This window comes from Sparus aurata, chromosome 8, assembly GCF_900880675.1.
Source record: "Sparus aurata chromosome 8, fSpaAur1.1, whole genome shotgun sequence".
Classification (NCBI taxonomy): domain Eukaryota; kingdom Metazoa; phylum Chordata; class Actinopteri; order Spariformes; family Sparidae; genus Sparus; species Sparus aurata.
Genome location: NC_044194.1, coordinates 31856204 through 31872080, shown reverse-complemented (window position 1 = coordinate 31872080; position 15877 = coordinate 31856204). Strand labels below are relative to the sequence as shown.

The 15877-nt window shown below is 40.3% G+C and overlaps 1 protein-coding gene across 1 annotated transcript; it reads right to left on the bottom strand.

The window, feature by feature from the left end:
* Positions 1-1206: 1206 nt before the first annotated feature.
* Positions 1207-14961, bottom strand: cotl1 (coactosin-like F-actin binding protein 1). Its single transcript, XM_030425842.1, has 5 exons — positions 14806-14961; positions 14061-14205; positions 13067-13149; positions 5583-5740; positions 1207-3658 (listed from the first exon to the last, which is right to left on the bottom strand). Exons 2-5 carry the CDS (start codon positions 14135-14137, stop codon positions 3548-3550), a joined length of 429 nt encoding a protein of 142 aa, XP_030281702.1. The 5' UTR covers positions 14138-14205; positions 14806-14961; the 3' UTR covers positions 1207-3547.
* Positions 14962-15877: the final 916 nt, after the last annotated feature.

Here is a 15877-nt window from a genome sequence, read left to right as displayed (position 1 = left end):
GTTTGATTAAACACTAAATTCATTATATCCCACAGAGCTCCCTCCGTTTCTCTGGTTGTTTACTGGACTACCAGGTCACCCAGGGGGGTGTGGACATAGGAGGACAGCTAAGAACAGGCACACGGCCGAGGGCGCAGGTCCCTCCAATCTCTCTCCCTCTTGACCAGTGGACGACCAGGGCCATCAAAATCTTTGTCAGCCTTACTGTCATGTCATTATTTCCTAACTGTATTTACAGCGGCTGTCTGGTGTTAATGGGCGGTGCTTGTGTTTTGCTCGCAGTTGGTTAGTAAAAGAATAATCTGGCGCTGGAGCTGATGTAGCAGACTGAGAGCCGTGGTTGCTAGATCAAAAGTATTTTAGCAGTGGTGGAGAATTAGGTCCACATTATTCATTACTAAAGTGACCAAAGTGATATCTGCAGGCACATTTCGAAGCTGCCCAGAATGTTGCAGCTGATAAGCTAATTAGCTATAAAGCCTGCAAAAGTCAGCAGAACACTCCTACCTCAGGATGTTTGTTTGGCAGCTCTTTCAACAAGCTAAGATACAATATAAGATGAATATATACTTGTATGTAAGGAGACTCTTTGCATCACCAGTTGCTGTCTGGCTGTTAGTGTGACTGTTGACCTACGAATCTGACTGTTTCATTCAATTAAGTTTGAAATTTCAATTTCTGTTTACGTAGACAAAAAAGAAACTGAAAAACACTGAACTCCAATTCAATTGTACAAACTTGATTGACTTGTATAATTACAGAACATCTAGTCTGCATTATTTTTATCAGTTACATTATTCTTATCATCATGAAGTCATGATTTACAGACTTACTTGTTTAATGTGAATGAATGCACAACTCAAGTAAGTTTCAAGAACTTCTGATAGAACTTTACACAGTACAGAACTGAATGAACGTCAATAGACTAGAATGGATTTTTACAACAGACATTTTGACTTGTCCGAGTAAATTTGACCACATCAGGTGCTGTAGAAAACCTTGTTAATTACAAGATGTGTTATTCATTTTGATTCACCATTATTCTTTTAACAAATGAGAGGGACATTTGACACAGCTCTGAAGTGCCTAAAACTTGGCCAACCAAGGCCAAACAAAAAACATGATCTTTGCAGTTTTTAAGTCCCACCAGAATATTCATGGTCTTCTAAGCTTCACAGACACACAAAAGACACTTCCAGAAGCAGGTTTGGAAAAAACATTAATTTTTATTTTAAAATGACTCGTCTAGTGCCCATTATTTCTTTTTTTGCTTTATTTTTTGAACATTTCTTCTGCCAATGATCAAGATAACAATGCTCTTAAAAATAAAATCAAAAGTTAAAGTTTCAGAGACATTAAAATTAATCTCAAAAACAAAACAAAAAGAAAGTACAATAAAAAAATCCTATTTTTTGCAGGAGGAAGGGGGGGCTGAAACCAAATAAAGAGAGATGCTACAACCGAGAAATGGCTCCTCCTGGGTTGGGTTGATAAGCACAACCCATTGTTGTGATGGGTCATGTGCTGATCAAAGTCCCGCCACCATAGGATAGCCAATCACAGTGTAGTGTCCAGAAGCATCCACGACGCCCCGTTCTCCCTGGGAGACTAAGGCAGTCAAACACAGTAGATTACAATATGATGGGGTAAATTGAGAGATGAACTCCAGAAGAAAAGATCTCCATTTTCCAAGTCCTTTTGGGAAAATTGTATACATGACTAAAAGATCTGCAGAGATATCAATATATTGATACTAAAGTATAATATGTACAGGCAGAGAGCCTTCTGTGAGACCAACAGTATCACTCTTTGCCACGTACTCCTCTACAAATTCTGGAAACTGCAACATTAATTATGTCAGAAGGTAAAAATTACATTAAAAAAAGGTCCAAAAATGTTCACAGTGACAAAAAGACACATTTGAATGAGTAATAAAAGGGAATCAAAGCTTGAAGCAAGCAAGTTTGAGGACAGAAGGATGAATTACAGCCCATCTCAGGACAAGACGTCATGGTTGGCTTTGAGGCTGTAATCCAAACACAGCTGTCTGGCTAGAGATGAAGAGATGGTTTACTCAGCACAGTGACTCAGGCTTACTCAAAGCAAGCTGACAACCACCACCAAGGACACTGTTAGAAAATGGAGATCATTCCCTCCTGGAGGTACAGTGTATCATGACTAAGAGCATGCTCTGGTGTAAAACACATGTCTGCAAGTAAAAGGTTTCATTTCAACTAGAGGCATTTGTTCCTTATCAATGAACTCAGTCTCACAATGTGATCCATGATCACAGTATGATTTTGAAGTGAAAACCTTCAGTTTTTTTACATCCTCATGGCATGAAATTATTCCTAGGAAACAGTGCTGAAGCGTTGATGTCACTTTATATTGCTCAGCTGCAGCCCAGCTGAGATCAAGATCAGTGTGAGATGATAATGCACTGCACAGTAGATAACCAACCATGAGCTCACTGGGGAGAGGGCAGGTAGGAGAGGAGAGAAGACAGTCTGTGATCTTTAAGAGCACTTATACACTTGATTTTTACTACGCACTTGTGATGGGCCCTACAAGTACTTCCACTAGACCGTCCTGTTTGTCCAGATCTTCTAGCCAGAACACAGGTGCCTGAGACATTAGCCTGGTTCTGGGTCAGAATAGGGCCAGCTATAGTCATACAGTTGACTAAGATATTGCTATGTCATGAGCACTTGCGTTCTTGCTACCAGATCTGGACCACCTGTGGACCATAATTCATCGTTATATTTGGGTCAAGTGTAGGTAGGCTATGTGGCCCATCCCTGGGCCAGACAAATCTTGCTACGAGGGAAGTGTCACCATGTTAGAATATCTTTATGTGCTAAATCTTGAATGTGTTGGACTATTTGGCGCAGCTCCGCCCCACCATGTCCATTGGATGGACTTTTTAATCTTTCAAATACACAAACTACTGCAAGTAAGTATGTGACCAAAGCAGCTCAGCATGTTAAAACAAAGTATATAAGTGCCCTCGTGCAGATGTTATCATTTAAGAGGTACACCAACAGCATCTGTACTGTTAAGTATCTGTACCAAAACAAAGAGTAACTACAGTAGCTCTGATCTGTTTTATTGGTCCTGATGCTGTTGCTGAGAGTACATTAATAAGCTGTTAAAATAATGAAAGAAGAGAATCCCAATCATAATAGGCCATTGTTAGGCGGCATCAAAATTGTCTGGCCAGCATTTGAAATTCTTAAACTGGTTCTACAAACTGCTCCTGGTGCACTTCTGCTTTGTTTTTTTTGTGTGTACCTACAGTATGTTTTTGCAAATGAGCACATTGTTTACTATGAGCTCTCTGCTGCACCTCACTGTGAAGGTAAGATGTGTGTGTTCAATGCACCCATTTCCTTTCGCTATTAGCACCCTCTCCATCCTGCCTCGCCCTCTCCCCAAGAGGTAGCAGCCCTGCCCCAACACTCCCCACCCCCACCTACTCTATCCTACCCCTCCCAGACCGTACCCGACCTCCCCAACCCCAACCCTTCCAGTGGACCATGGCACTTCTCTACTCGGCCTGAGCATCATAATTGGCTCCACCCGCCTTCTTCAGCTCATTACGGATGTTGTCCTCATCGAGTTCCCTCAGGTCACTGAACATGAACTCCTTGGCAAAGTTCTGGAGAAGAGAAACACATAATGAAGTGAAGAAGAGTACTATCAAAGGGTAAATGTGTCATTCACCAAAAACGCAACAAGTTTATACCAACTGTTGGCATACAGAAAATCAATGACTGAGGACCTCAAGGCAACAAACCCAAAGATAGCTAAAGAGTAAGTACACCAGTATCCGTATCTGTTCAATCAACTAAATATCTGTATCCATACTTGGAATGGGTCGGACTTACCGAAAGCTGTTAGATTAAGCCTGTAATTGATATTGGTTAGGGTTGAGCTGATAGACGATACCCTAGTCAATCACGTTATCGACTTCTGACCCCAGTACCATTGTGTTTTAAAAGGAACCCCTAAACCCACAGAGCACATGAAAAAGTAGAACATCTCTGAAGAGTTATATGGCAGTAGTGGTTGGCGTTTGTGGAATCAGAAAGAAAAAGAAGTTTTGCTACTTTAATGTCCTAAGAAAAGCTAGCCAGATCACTTTATAAGCTAAGTCAGGGACATATGGTGCAAAAGTGAAGACTATATCAATCAATGTTTCACAGTAGTAGTATTATATGATATTGATTGTATATGTATCTGATACTCTTCTAGCACTCACACGATAACACAAAAAAGGAAATGTATTTAAAGGTTTGGAATGCTCCAAGGATACCCAACGTGAAAATGTAAACATGTTTTTGTTTACTTCCAAGGGTACATGTACATTTTTTGGAGACTCTAGGGCAGACTTTCCAGCGACATACTGTATATTCCCTAAATGTATTATGAATGCCAACTGAATGGATACAAACTGCGACTGATATTATGATAACCAAAATTGATAAGGTATACATGAAATGATCATTGTTATTGACATGGTGGCATGGAAATTCCCTATATGTCACGTGCATGAGCCTCTAATTTAATTATTTTATATATAAAATCACAGATATATCAATATTAGTGGATACTACACCTTTCATTATTCAACTAAATGGCATCATTTGTTAGACCAACCCTACCTGGTAACTGCCCACATCTTGCAAACTCCATATCCCCTTTTCATAACCCCTTCCTTCTGTTATAAAGTAGTAGTTCCATTATTTTGCAAGGTAGCTGGATTTGTAATCCCATGATCACCTGATCTTGAGAACTTGCCAGGATTCCAGCTATGTCCATGTGGCCTAATACACAGGCGTTGAACAATCAGCTTCGTTTGAGAAACTATTGGTAGTGACGGCCATGGTGTAAATGTGCCATACAGAAAGATATGTGACCGTTCATTTGAAAACAACAATGGCGACTCTTCAAAAGGTTAGCATAGCTTGCATAGTATCACTTATATCAGAGCTGGAGAGTCTATTTCATTGACAGAAGAGCTTTTTAAAGCTGCTTCAAGTGATGTACATTTTTGGTGACTTTGGGGCAAAGGAGCAACAAAAAGATTAAATTGGCATTAATTTAAGTCCAATATTTACTCTCCTTTTTGGTCTCCTGCTTGGCAAAAAGAATCACCATGTCATCATGAGAAACCCCTTTCACATTACACATCATGATTTTTGTTCTTAATATTAAAAAATATTGATCAGTGCAGCTTTGCTGAATGTTTACAGTATATTTACACAAATTGTATTTTTGCCTTTGCATTTAGTTACTAGATTAGGCGCATACACTACTCCATTTCAAATTTGAGTCTTCTGATAAATGTTTCATGTTTCATTTGCTTTCTGTGCATTTTTGTCTCATATCATGGAAAGATAGTTTGTTGTTTTTAAAAATCCTATTTGTCTAGCTGTTTTCAGTGTTTGGTTGCCAGTTGCCTCTGTAACAACCAGTTTCCCAAAACGGACAATTAAAGCTCCACTCTATTTTACTCTCATGATGACAACCATTATTTTAATTGCTACTCTCTACACATGCAACAGCTCAGACTCTCTGACCTGCACAATCTCTTTGACCATGGCCTTGTCAGTGCTGATCTTGGCCCGCTGCAGCCCACTGATGTTCTCGCCAATCCAGGTGATGAGCGTGAACTTGGCTCGTTTGCTCATTGCATCTCCTGTTGTGATCCGGACAAAGCCGAACAGACGCGAATCATCTAAGGGAAGAGATGGTAGAGATAATACAGATTTAACATGCTTGTAGCTGATATTTGAAAATGGAACATACTTTATCACATCCTAGTAGAAGACACACACAAATACTTCCAGTCATGTGATTTAACATCAAATTCTGTTTTTCCATCTGCTGAGAGAAGAGAGCTACGAATTTCACCGTTAAACAAATAATCTCTTCATAAAATGTCTTTGATCGATGAGAGGGAGCGGATCATAACAGAAGTTTCACAGTCCAAGCAGTACAGCAGCTGCATGTCATTACAATCACTGGAAATACTTGTCATTTCTGTTGACGTAATTGGATGATGTTGTGAAGTAGCATGGGATCATGGGAGTTGTTGTCTTCATTGATAAAACAACCATCATTGCCCATAAAAAATCTAGCAGACATAACGCAAACTCTCACAGATGAGATAATGTGGATACGTTTAATTCACATTACATGTAATCTCATTCGTCAACTTCCTTCATCACTCTATGACTCTCTGCTGAACTCAAGGGCTAGGCAACCAAATGAAACCTACTGTTTACTTGAATAAACCGGTGGGTTTCTATGTATTTGAACTTTGTTGGAAACATTTGGGAAAACTTAAGTACTAGGGGAGTCACTATCCTCCAAATCCACAATACAATGTCATTTGATTTTAAGGCCACGATTCAATTAAAGTTTTTATTAAACATTATACATTCCTTTTTGTTCTCATCATATCTAGATGTTTTGATATGATATGGAAATGTTACATTTATTTAAGATACAGCTTCATAAACATTGCTTATCCAATATTGTGATAATATCACAACTAGTGATGCTCCAGGACTATCGTTTCAACTTAGGAAACTACAATGTCTACAAGTTTTCCTGAGCAACCTACAGAGGAAAAGAGAACATACTCAGAAAACTCAGGTTTGTATCCCATTTGGATCGTTTTATCATACTGCTGCTGACTTATGTTTATCTTTATATAAAGCTCACTTATTTTCTGTCACTGGTTGGTTAGTTTTAGGCAACAAAAAATATTTGGTGAGGTTTAGGGAACAAAAACTACTTTGATGAGGTTTAGGCAACAAGGAAAACATTGCCCAGTTTTATATAGACCTTTTCAAAATGTTGAAACGTGTTGGAAATGATAACTTATCACGTCTCACACTCAAGTCTTTCCTGATGTTACAAGACCTGAAGAATGTATATAAGAAAACACATTCAAATCTGTACATTTCTTTATTGAATCACTTGGCAGTAGCATCAAGCGTGTCAAAACTACACTGTGTGTATGTCAATATGCCTGTGTGTAAGGGACAGACAAAAGAGGTCCAGTGCAGCAATGCAGATGAATACAAGGTCCTGCATTTTGGGTGAAGTTTTGTTAAGTGTGTTTGTGTGTGTGTGTGTGTGTGTGTGTGTGTGTGGGTGTGCATGCATGCGCAAGGAGGAAATATTCAGGTCAATAGACTAAATGAGTCAAATCTCCTGTGAGCCCTGCAGTTGTGACACAGACCACCATGTGACCATGGCAGTCACTGTTATGGTCGTCCGCTTCAGAATTAGGAATACTGTAAATAATGTTCTATTACACCACCAGACAGGATAAATAGACAAAAAAATATTATTTCTGATGTTTATTTGTTTTGTTTTTCCAGAATTTTACCTCTCTAAATCCTGTTCAAAGGGGACATCACTCTGTAGGGTGAACTGCTCACAGATGCAACATATAATGATGTAATGTCAGTCGACCTCTCAGTGAAGCAGTTACACTTAACCTGTGTTTGAATGTTTTTAACTTTTCCAGCAATGTACTGTTTATCCCCTAAATTTGTTATGAATGCCTACTGACTAAATACAAACTGAGACTGATTTTGGGTCACCAAAATGGATAAGGTAGACATGCTTGAGCCTCTAATTCAATTTGTTTTTTTTTTTACAATTGGCCTATCACCGATATATATATGTATAAGTGGATGCTACACTTCCCATTATTCAACTAAATTGCATCTTTTGTTAGACCAACCCTGCCTGGTAACTGTCCACATCTTGCAAACTCCATATCACCTTTTTATAACCCCTTCCTTCTGTTATAAAGTTGTAGTTTCCTTACTTTGTGAGGTTGCTGGATTTGCAATCCCATGATCATTTGATCACGAGAACTTATCCATGTCCATGTGGACTAATACATAAGCATTGAACCAAGCAGCTTTGAGAGACTATTGGTAGCGATGGCCATGGTTTAAATGTGCCAACGAGAGAGATATGTGACCATTCATTTGAAAACAACAATGAAACTCCTAAAAAGGCGGGCATGGCGGCTATAGAATTCATTACATCAGAGCTGGAGAGTAAGTTTCATTGAAAGAAGAGCTAGAATGGAACTGCAGGCTTTTCTCAATCGTACAGATGTTTCTGCACTTTTCTCAATTGGGTTCAGTAAGAATTTGATTTGCCAACTGGCTCCACTGGTGATAGCGTTCCTCTACTGTTTGGGTATTCAGTGTTTCCCACAGAATCAGACTTAAATTTTAGCGGTGGCTATCTGGTTGGGGTGCCATTGAGCATGCGCACTCCAAAAACAGAAAATCAATATGTGTCAGTTTTTGTTGGACAATAGACAGCCAATGTTGACCACGTCCCCCCAACCATTTTCTCATCCAGGCTAATTTCTCCTGCTCTAGTTTTTTCTCACTAAAAGTAGTAACATTTATCTTATCATTATGTACCTACTAAGGCAGCTGATAAAGACTTTCCTGGCAGAGCCTTAACAGCACTGTTCTCAGATCAGACCAGCCGGACATTAACACCATTAAGCAGTGCTTGTACAGTGTCTTATCAGTGTGAACACAATAGAATTCACCAGTTTCAACACCTTGTCTGCAGCAGGACACACACACACACACACACACACACACACACGCACACACAGAGTAAAGTGTGTAGCCCTTTTCACCCATGACTCCGCACCATCTCCACAAGGAAGGCTCGCCTTTATGTTGCTTCTTTTTGTTCACACTGAACCATGCAGCTGCAGAACCAAAAGAAGTGTGACGGTACAAATCATGACGTTGACATGTGTCTGTCTTTTTATTTTTATGTTTCCACCTGTTAAAGTAAACATGTATCTGCTGACTGTTTATAATCACATGTATGCAGTAAGAATGTGTTGTGATTGAGATCCTGACCCACCACGCCTCCTGATAGATGACAAAGTTAAATTACATAATTACATAATCACGATCAGTAAATTGAGGACCCTGTCCGACTCTCAATCGTGGGGAGGGATGCTGTTTTCTAGGGGAAAGTTCACTTACATCTCGATCAGGGGGGCTGACAGTCACAGTGATTTTTTTCTATACCAGAGACCTTAACTACAACAACACACCAACAACATAGTTTTTTGCTCTAAATCACGTCACATAATCAACGCCATCCAACTGTGGGAGCGTTCTGACTCTTCTGCCGGGTACAGACACTGTCTTTCAAGCAGAAATGTGACATAGTGTTGATAGGACAGACACTTTTCCATGTATGAATGTATGTATTTCATATAAGTTGCCAAAGACACTACCAGTTACCACATAACTGTTGTTGGTCCTGTAACATTGCCAGTTACTGTCTGTGTTGGTCTGATGAACACCATCGTACGATTCCCTCACTGAAAGGGTAGTTTGATTTAGGCTTCTGACACTCAAGAAGAGCCTTTGTCTTATCTGCTGAAGTCACTGTTTGAGATTACAGAGAGCAGCGTTTCCCACAAAATCAGACTTTAATTGGGGTGGTGGCTCGGCTTTCCAGCTGGGGTGCCATAGGGCATGCACACTCAAGATTTACGTTGCCTAACTTCCGGTTTAGCGCCAAGCTAGCTCAGATGGGGATAAAAAGTAATCGGGTGGCTCTATTGGACAGTATTGCCAAAATTCTGAGTCATTTTGTGGTGGTTGTGAGGCTTTTATTACCGTTTTACAGACGCGTCTTTCACAATATTTGTTTTTGGTGAAAAGTCCCCAGGGCATCACATGACTGTGATGTAATTACATCGCTTGGCCATGACAAACACCGGTTTCAAGGCCTGGTGCTCTTAGTGGGGGGTTGATCTGGACGATGGGGCCAGCCGACTTCTTTGCAGAGGAAGTCACACTCAAGCCAACTGCGTTAAATAGTCCTCCTTTTCTTCGATGCTTTTACAAGCAGACCAAAAACCACACCGCCATCCATTACATCGGAGTATACAGACCCCCCCCGCAACTTCCTCCTACTGCCAGACGCTTCCTGGTTTGTCTTCCCTCTAAACCCATGCTGACTCTGCAGCCGACCTCCCCCTACTGCAGAGAAAACTGCTCTGAAACTACAACAATGATGAGACAGCAAGAAGGCCTTGTTCAGAGAGACTTTGTTCTGCACAAATTTGCTTTGTTTGAGCACGGCAAAGGCTGACAGGTGACACAGTATCTTCCTGTGTACGCCACCTCAGCCCACGCTCAGTCACTCTGCGACAGCCTGGAAACTAGAGCTGTCTCCTGTGGACAGTGTCAGGTAGGTCTGGAGAGGAGTGGTGTTACCAATGTGTTAACTGAGTCCAAAGTTGCTCTGGTTTTTGCCACATACAGTAGCCTACACTGAAGTAGAATGGTTGTTGTGTCAAAATCTGTTTGTTGTCAAGAACTGGCTGGAAAGTTACATGAAGTACAATCCAAAAAACATAAGATTTGACACATATTTCAACAGTATTATAAATAAGGGATTATAAATAAATACTTAAATAATAAATTCATGGTCATTTCTCATTTCAAATAACATTAGGGCTATATTTTAAAATAAAAGCAGTTTTAATAAATGTGCCTTTTAAGATAATGGACTAATTCAAAAAATACAGTGTACCTTGAGTTTCCCCTTGTCTTCTTTTGTTTTAACTCCATTTGACATCTCAACATTCTTAACCAACTGTAAAAACAACCTCACTTCATCTTAATAACTCAACAGTCTTTCTTACCCTTTTATTCCCTATTCCTCCACTTTCTCTTGTTCAGTGAAAGAAGTGAGCTTATACTTTTCCTGCAAGAACTTTAAATCTTGGTTGTAATAGTGTCAGGGCCACCCTCAACACCTGTGTGGATGGTCAAAAATTGAGCATGGAATGATATTTTGTTAAAATAATATTCAAAGTGAGTAAAGCTGCCTTTACTTTTGGTGACCATAATTTGGATTTGAGGGTTTTTTGGGGTGCTTTTAATAATCAAAATGAAATCAGAACATGTTAGAAGTACTGGTTTTGAGTGGGCCGTGGGGACAATGAACTTGTCTTGATTAAATGCTGTTTTCGTCAGCCACATTTCTCTCTTTAGAGCACGCCATGTCAGTGACCTCTTCTGAGAGTCACATTTCCTCCAACAGATGTCTCTATCTGTGTGTATATACATTAGTGACATTTGTTCTAGTGTCACCATTTGGCATGAATAAACTAATCCATAATGGGAATCTTGTGGTTACACTTGAAAAAAAAGCCGGTACTGTTCAGCCTCTGGAGACTAGGGTTGGGCAGATAGATGGTTAATGTATCTGCACCTTCGTCCTCAAAAGCAAAAAGAGACATCGATACTGGAGACTATGGAAGTCTGCAGAACACGGTGTCCTTAATCCACTTATTTGACTAGTGAAAAATCTGACCTGCTGGTGGCGCTGGAGGAGAAGTCAAGAGATTATCAAAGTCAGTGGGATTCATTCACTGAGGACTTTAAAGGTCAAATTGACAAATTTCATCATCAATCATGATGATCCATCCATCTAATTATTGCCTAACAATTTCAGTCCAGGCAAAAATTCCATCCATCTAACAATGCCACTAACGTAGCTAAAAACACTAAAAAACTGTTCCGAAGACACAAAACCTGACAAAAACCTTCCCATCAGCCAATATTCTGGACTGATTTCCCCTTTACCTGGTAGTTAGGTGACCTACAAATAATTTACGACACTGACTAAATATGTTATTGGTTGTTGCTACATTTTGTCAGCAGAAATTAGGTTTAAAAGTTCTGGTGGATAAAAAAAATAAATGAAGTGATTTGGGACATCATTGGGAAACAATAATTGCAGTGTGCATAATCTTCTCGCATTGATCGAGACTGTGCACACCAAAATCCCTCTATTTTTAATTCCTGAATAAGTAAAACATTGCTACTCAAAATGAGCACTCCTCTTCAAGCCTCACTACCCTATCAGTCTGCATCAACTCCTCCTACACCAGGTTTTTTTTTTTTTTTTTTTTGCACAGTTAAAACTTCACTGCTAAATAAGGAAAACAAGCCCACAGACAGAAAAACGTGTCTGTTAATGCGCGTGTCATCTCTGAACAGGAACCAATGGCAAACACACCAGCTCAACTATTGCAAAGCACTGTGATACATAAGTGATTTCAACATAGGAATTTGTGCTCTGAAATATCAGGAAGAAAAAAGGAGCACAGGCCTGAGGAAGCAAGCTTTAAAGACAACACAAGCTTGCATCAGGAAAAGCCACACCCTGCATCTGAGCAGATGCTTTACTCTGGAGGACACAGAAAGAGGGGAACTTGCATCAGAGTGACAGACCTTTTTCTCTACATCCGGCCAGCACCGATTATTTATCCATTCTCAAAGGGAATTATCATCTGAATGTCTACTTTCTCTCCTTTTTGTGAGGAACAAACATAAACTATTGTACTGTGCAGTGAATACATAGCAGACCTGATCTCTCATAAAAAGACACACACACACACACACACACACACACACACACACACACACACAAACCTGTTTAAGTGTTTATTCTTTATTCGGCTGAATGTAGATGCTTTGGTAGGAGCATTTTGGAGGACAGGTGAAAAATGAAAAGTACATGAATGACAACTAGTTGGAGAAAAAGGACTGAAGTTTTAAAGTAGACTTCAACATCTTCACATGTAACTCATGAGAAAAACGTTCCACCCACATACAAATGGCTGACCTTAATAAATGTGTAACCTTGTAAAAACCACGCACAGGATATTGTAGGACAGATTATGCAATGCAATGCATACAGTATTAAGTGCGTTGACAGCTTTGTTACAGGGCTCAGGGCCAATGGGTGACAGGGCAGAGAGTCTTAAAAGATTAGTATCTTGCCAAGTCAAGCTGCGTGGCATATAGGCTGTTTAACCTTCCACAGACACACAGGCCACACACATGATCACACCACAAGATCTGGACTAAAAAGCAGCATGGACATACCACACAGACATACATTATGCTGGGAAAGCTGGGTTAACATATGCGGTTGCATACTTCAAGTAAAATGCAGTCTGTACCTGTGCACATCCTCTTGAAGTCCTCATAGTCTGCCCCTTGTCCTGCAGGCACGATCCTAGAACCCTCATATTTAAAGGCAGTCCTGGAAGATGAACAACACACCATGCGTTAATACTCTGCGCATTATTCAGCCTCATGGTCTGTTGATCCATAACACATGCATACATCAGACCAATTTTATGCAAGCTGGAGCCATGCACAACACGCCTCAGACGCCCATGCAAGGTGGCGGCTGCGTGTCAGCCATGTGTAAGTGTCCCCGCTAGAACGTTATCCTCTCTGAATACAGGACAAAGGAAATTACTTCTGCCCCGCTGGGCCTCATAACTGTGCCGTGTGTGACAGCGAAACAGCCCTAACACAGAGCAGCTAGCACACAACACTAAGAGCTGCATGGATTTTACAGTTTGTTTGTTTGTTTGTTTGTTTTTGTAAACAAAAGCACTGCATGCAGGGTTTCACGAATCCAGTGTTGGGGGGAGGAAATCCCCGGCAAACCCCCCCAATGTGCCATTGTAGCGCGTCTTCCAAGTAAGTAGGTGGAACTATGTTTAAAAATCGAGCAATTTAAAGTTAGCCTAGCTAAATGTAATTTTTCCGTTTACATAAACTACAGCTTAAACCATTTTCTATGCCTTTGGGCATCTATCTTCCATTCGGCATTCATCCAGTAAGCCAAAACGGATTTTAATAAGACGTAAACTACAAGATCTGCTATTATTTCAGCTTCGTTCTCAGTCGAAAAGACAGCGCAGTGGGCGGTAACAGGCGAGGAGAACTAAAAAAAAATGTAACTGAGATTAGATCGAAAAACAGACTGCTTGATGAATTAAATTACTGCCAAGGTAAATGACGGCTTGGTTTTTCATACCCAGCTGAGATCCTGGGTTATATGTACGACACGTTTACTTTTGCCAATAAGCAAACAGAGCAGTCACATTCTTGAAAGGGTATGGATGGAGTATGGATCACAAACCATGTCCGTCTACTCACCAATTGATGTCCGTGTTATCATCTCTGACTTGGTTGTAAGCCTCTCTGCAAGCCTCTTTATCGATCTGGGTTGCCATGTTTTTAGGTGGACAGGAATCACACAGACGAAGTCAACGTTGTATCGGTCCAAACCAGGGAGAGGTAGCTACGCAGTAATAAAGCAGCTAACTTATACAGTTGATGCAATACATCAGAGAACTATAACTGATACGTTGTACAATAGGCTCCACTTCAAAATCACAACCACCGCACTGTAACAAATTAAGCTGGTCGGATTTAGCGGAAAAAGACGGCTCTCCTTCTAGCAGCTCGGTTCATTTCCTGTATATTGCCACTATATGGGCGTTGGTGATGTTAGTCGATGAGGTTGCCAAAAGACAGACGGAGGAGTCCCCCAGACGCTGGATTCACCTTCTCCCTGTGAATGGTCAATGGGATGAGGACCACTGTCAGGGCAACCGCAACATACAACTACGTTTTCCGGAAAGGACTTTCAAAATAAAGAATGGAATGAAAGAAACAATGGCTGCTGGAAAATGTTGGTTTAAAAAACAATTTTGTTTCTTCATAAAAAAAAGTACATGAATGGTATAGCTTATTACACTGCATTTATTCTAACTGACGTTTTACCCAAAGTGTCTAATACGTGTATTCAACCATATGGACACATCCCCAAAAGTACATTAACTATTATTATTAATAAGGTAGGACTGTATAGCAGCAGTAGCAAGATTTTGACACTTACTGTGGAGCCAGGACAGCGAATAATATTTATTTTGTTGAGCAGTTTTGTCGGCCACCCTTGTAGTGAGGTAGCAGTATTGGCAGTTATCAAGAGTAGTGGACAGTCTGACCAAGTCCAGCATTGCCGGTGGCAGGACAAGGAAGTGTCTTGAACCAGATTTGGGTGGCCAGTGCAGAGGAGAGTTGTAGTGTGGGTGTACTTGGGTGGAAGACCAACGGGGCTGCTGCATTGCAAATCCAGTGTTATAATGAACCCAGTCATTGGTCGGCTTGTCTGATCCACGGTTGGCCCATTCCTCAGCCAATTTTGCAGGGACTTAGTCTGCAGTGGCGTTTGGTTTGGTGGTGCATATCAAGTGGATTCACACAATGTCCAGACGAAAGATTTCCAAGCAGAACATTGCACCGTAAAGAGATGATCAATCTTATTTACCTTACCCTGTCATTTGTAGTGGCTGATTGGTGTATGTATCTGAGTCTGTTAGGTAAAGGACAACAGCAGTGGAGAAATTATTTTTTAACACAAATCATGATCTTGTTTACATGAATATGCTTCCTACAGTGATCTATTTCAACTAGCAAATCCCCAGGAAATGAACTAAACAACATCAAACAGCATTATTTAATATGATAGTGGATCTTCATTTTGCTGCTGGTTAGAATTAATGTGAATGAAGTAAGTAATGAAACAGAAAAGAGCAGGAAAATGGGGAAAGTTGAAGAGGGTTAGAGGTAGTTTCAGCTGTAAGGGGGGAAAAGAGGAGGAATAGGAAAGTAGAAAAAAAAATTGGGCAAGAATGGGGCATATCTCAAAAAGTGAACGTTTCTGTAAACCCTAAACAAGAAATAACCGAGGACAAAGAGTAGACCGGCAAGATACGCTTAATATGATAAACTATGAGTAGTAGAAGTGTTGCTGTTGCTTTTGTATGCCAGATAATGCAGAATACTTGATTCTTTTTCAGTCATGAGTCTTTTATTCTGATAGCACAACAATCAACTTCCGGTTTTTCTTTTGCTAAATAGTGCAACTAGACATGGATTGATGCAGAGGTATTAAAATTCACCAATTT

Excerpts from the sequence above, each read along its gene's own strand:
- cotl1 (XM_030425842.1), bottom strand. The coding sequence starts at position 14,137 with ATGGCAACCCAGATCGATAAAGAGGCTTGCAGAGAGGCTTACAACCAA. Across the intron at positions 13,150-14,060 it reads GATAACACGGACATCAATTG|GACTGCCTTTAAATATGAGG; the intron begins GTGAGTAGACGG and ends TTCATCTTCCAG. Across the intron at positions 3,659-5,582 it reads TGGTCAAAGAGATTGTGCAG|AACTTTGCCAAGGAGTTCAT; the intron begins GTCAGAGAGTCT and ends TCTCTTCTCCAG.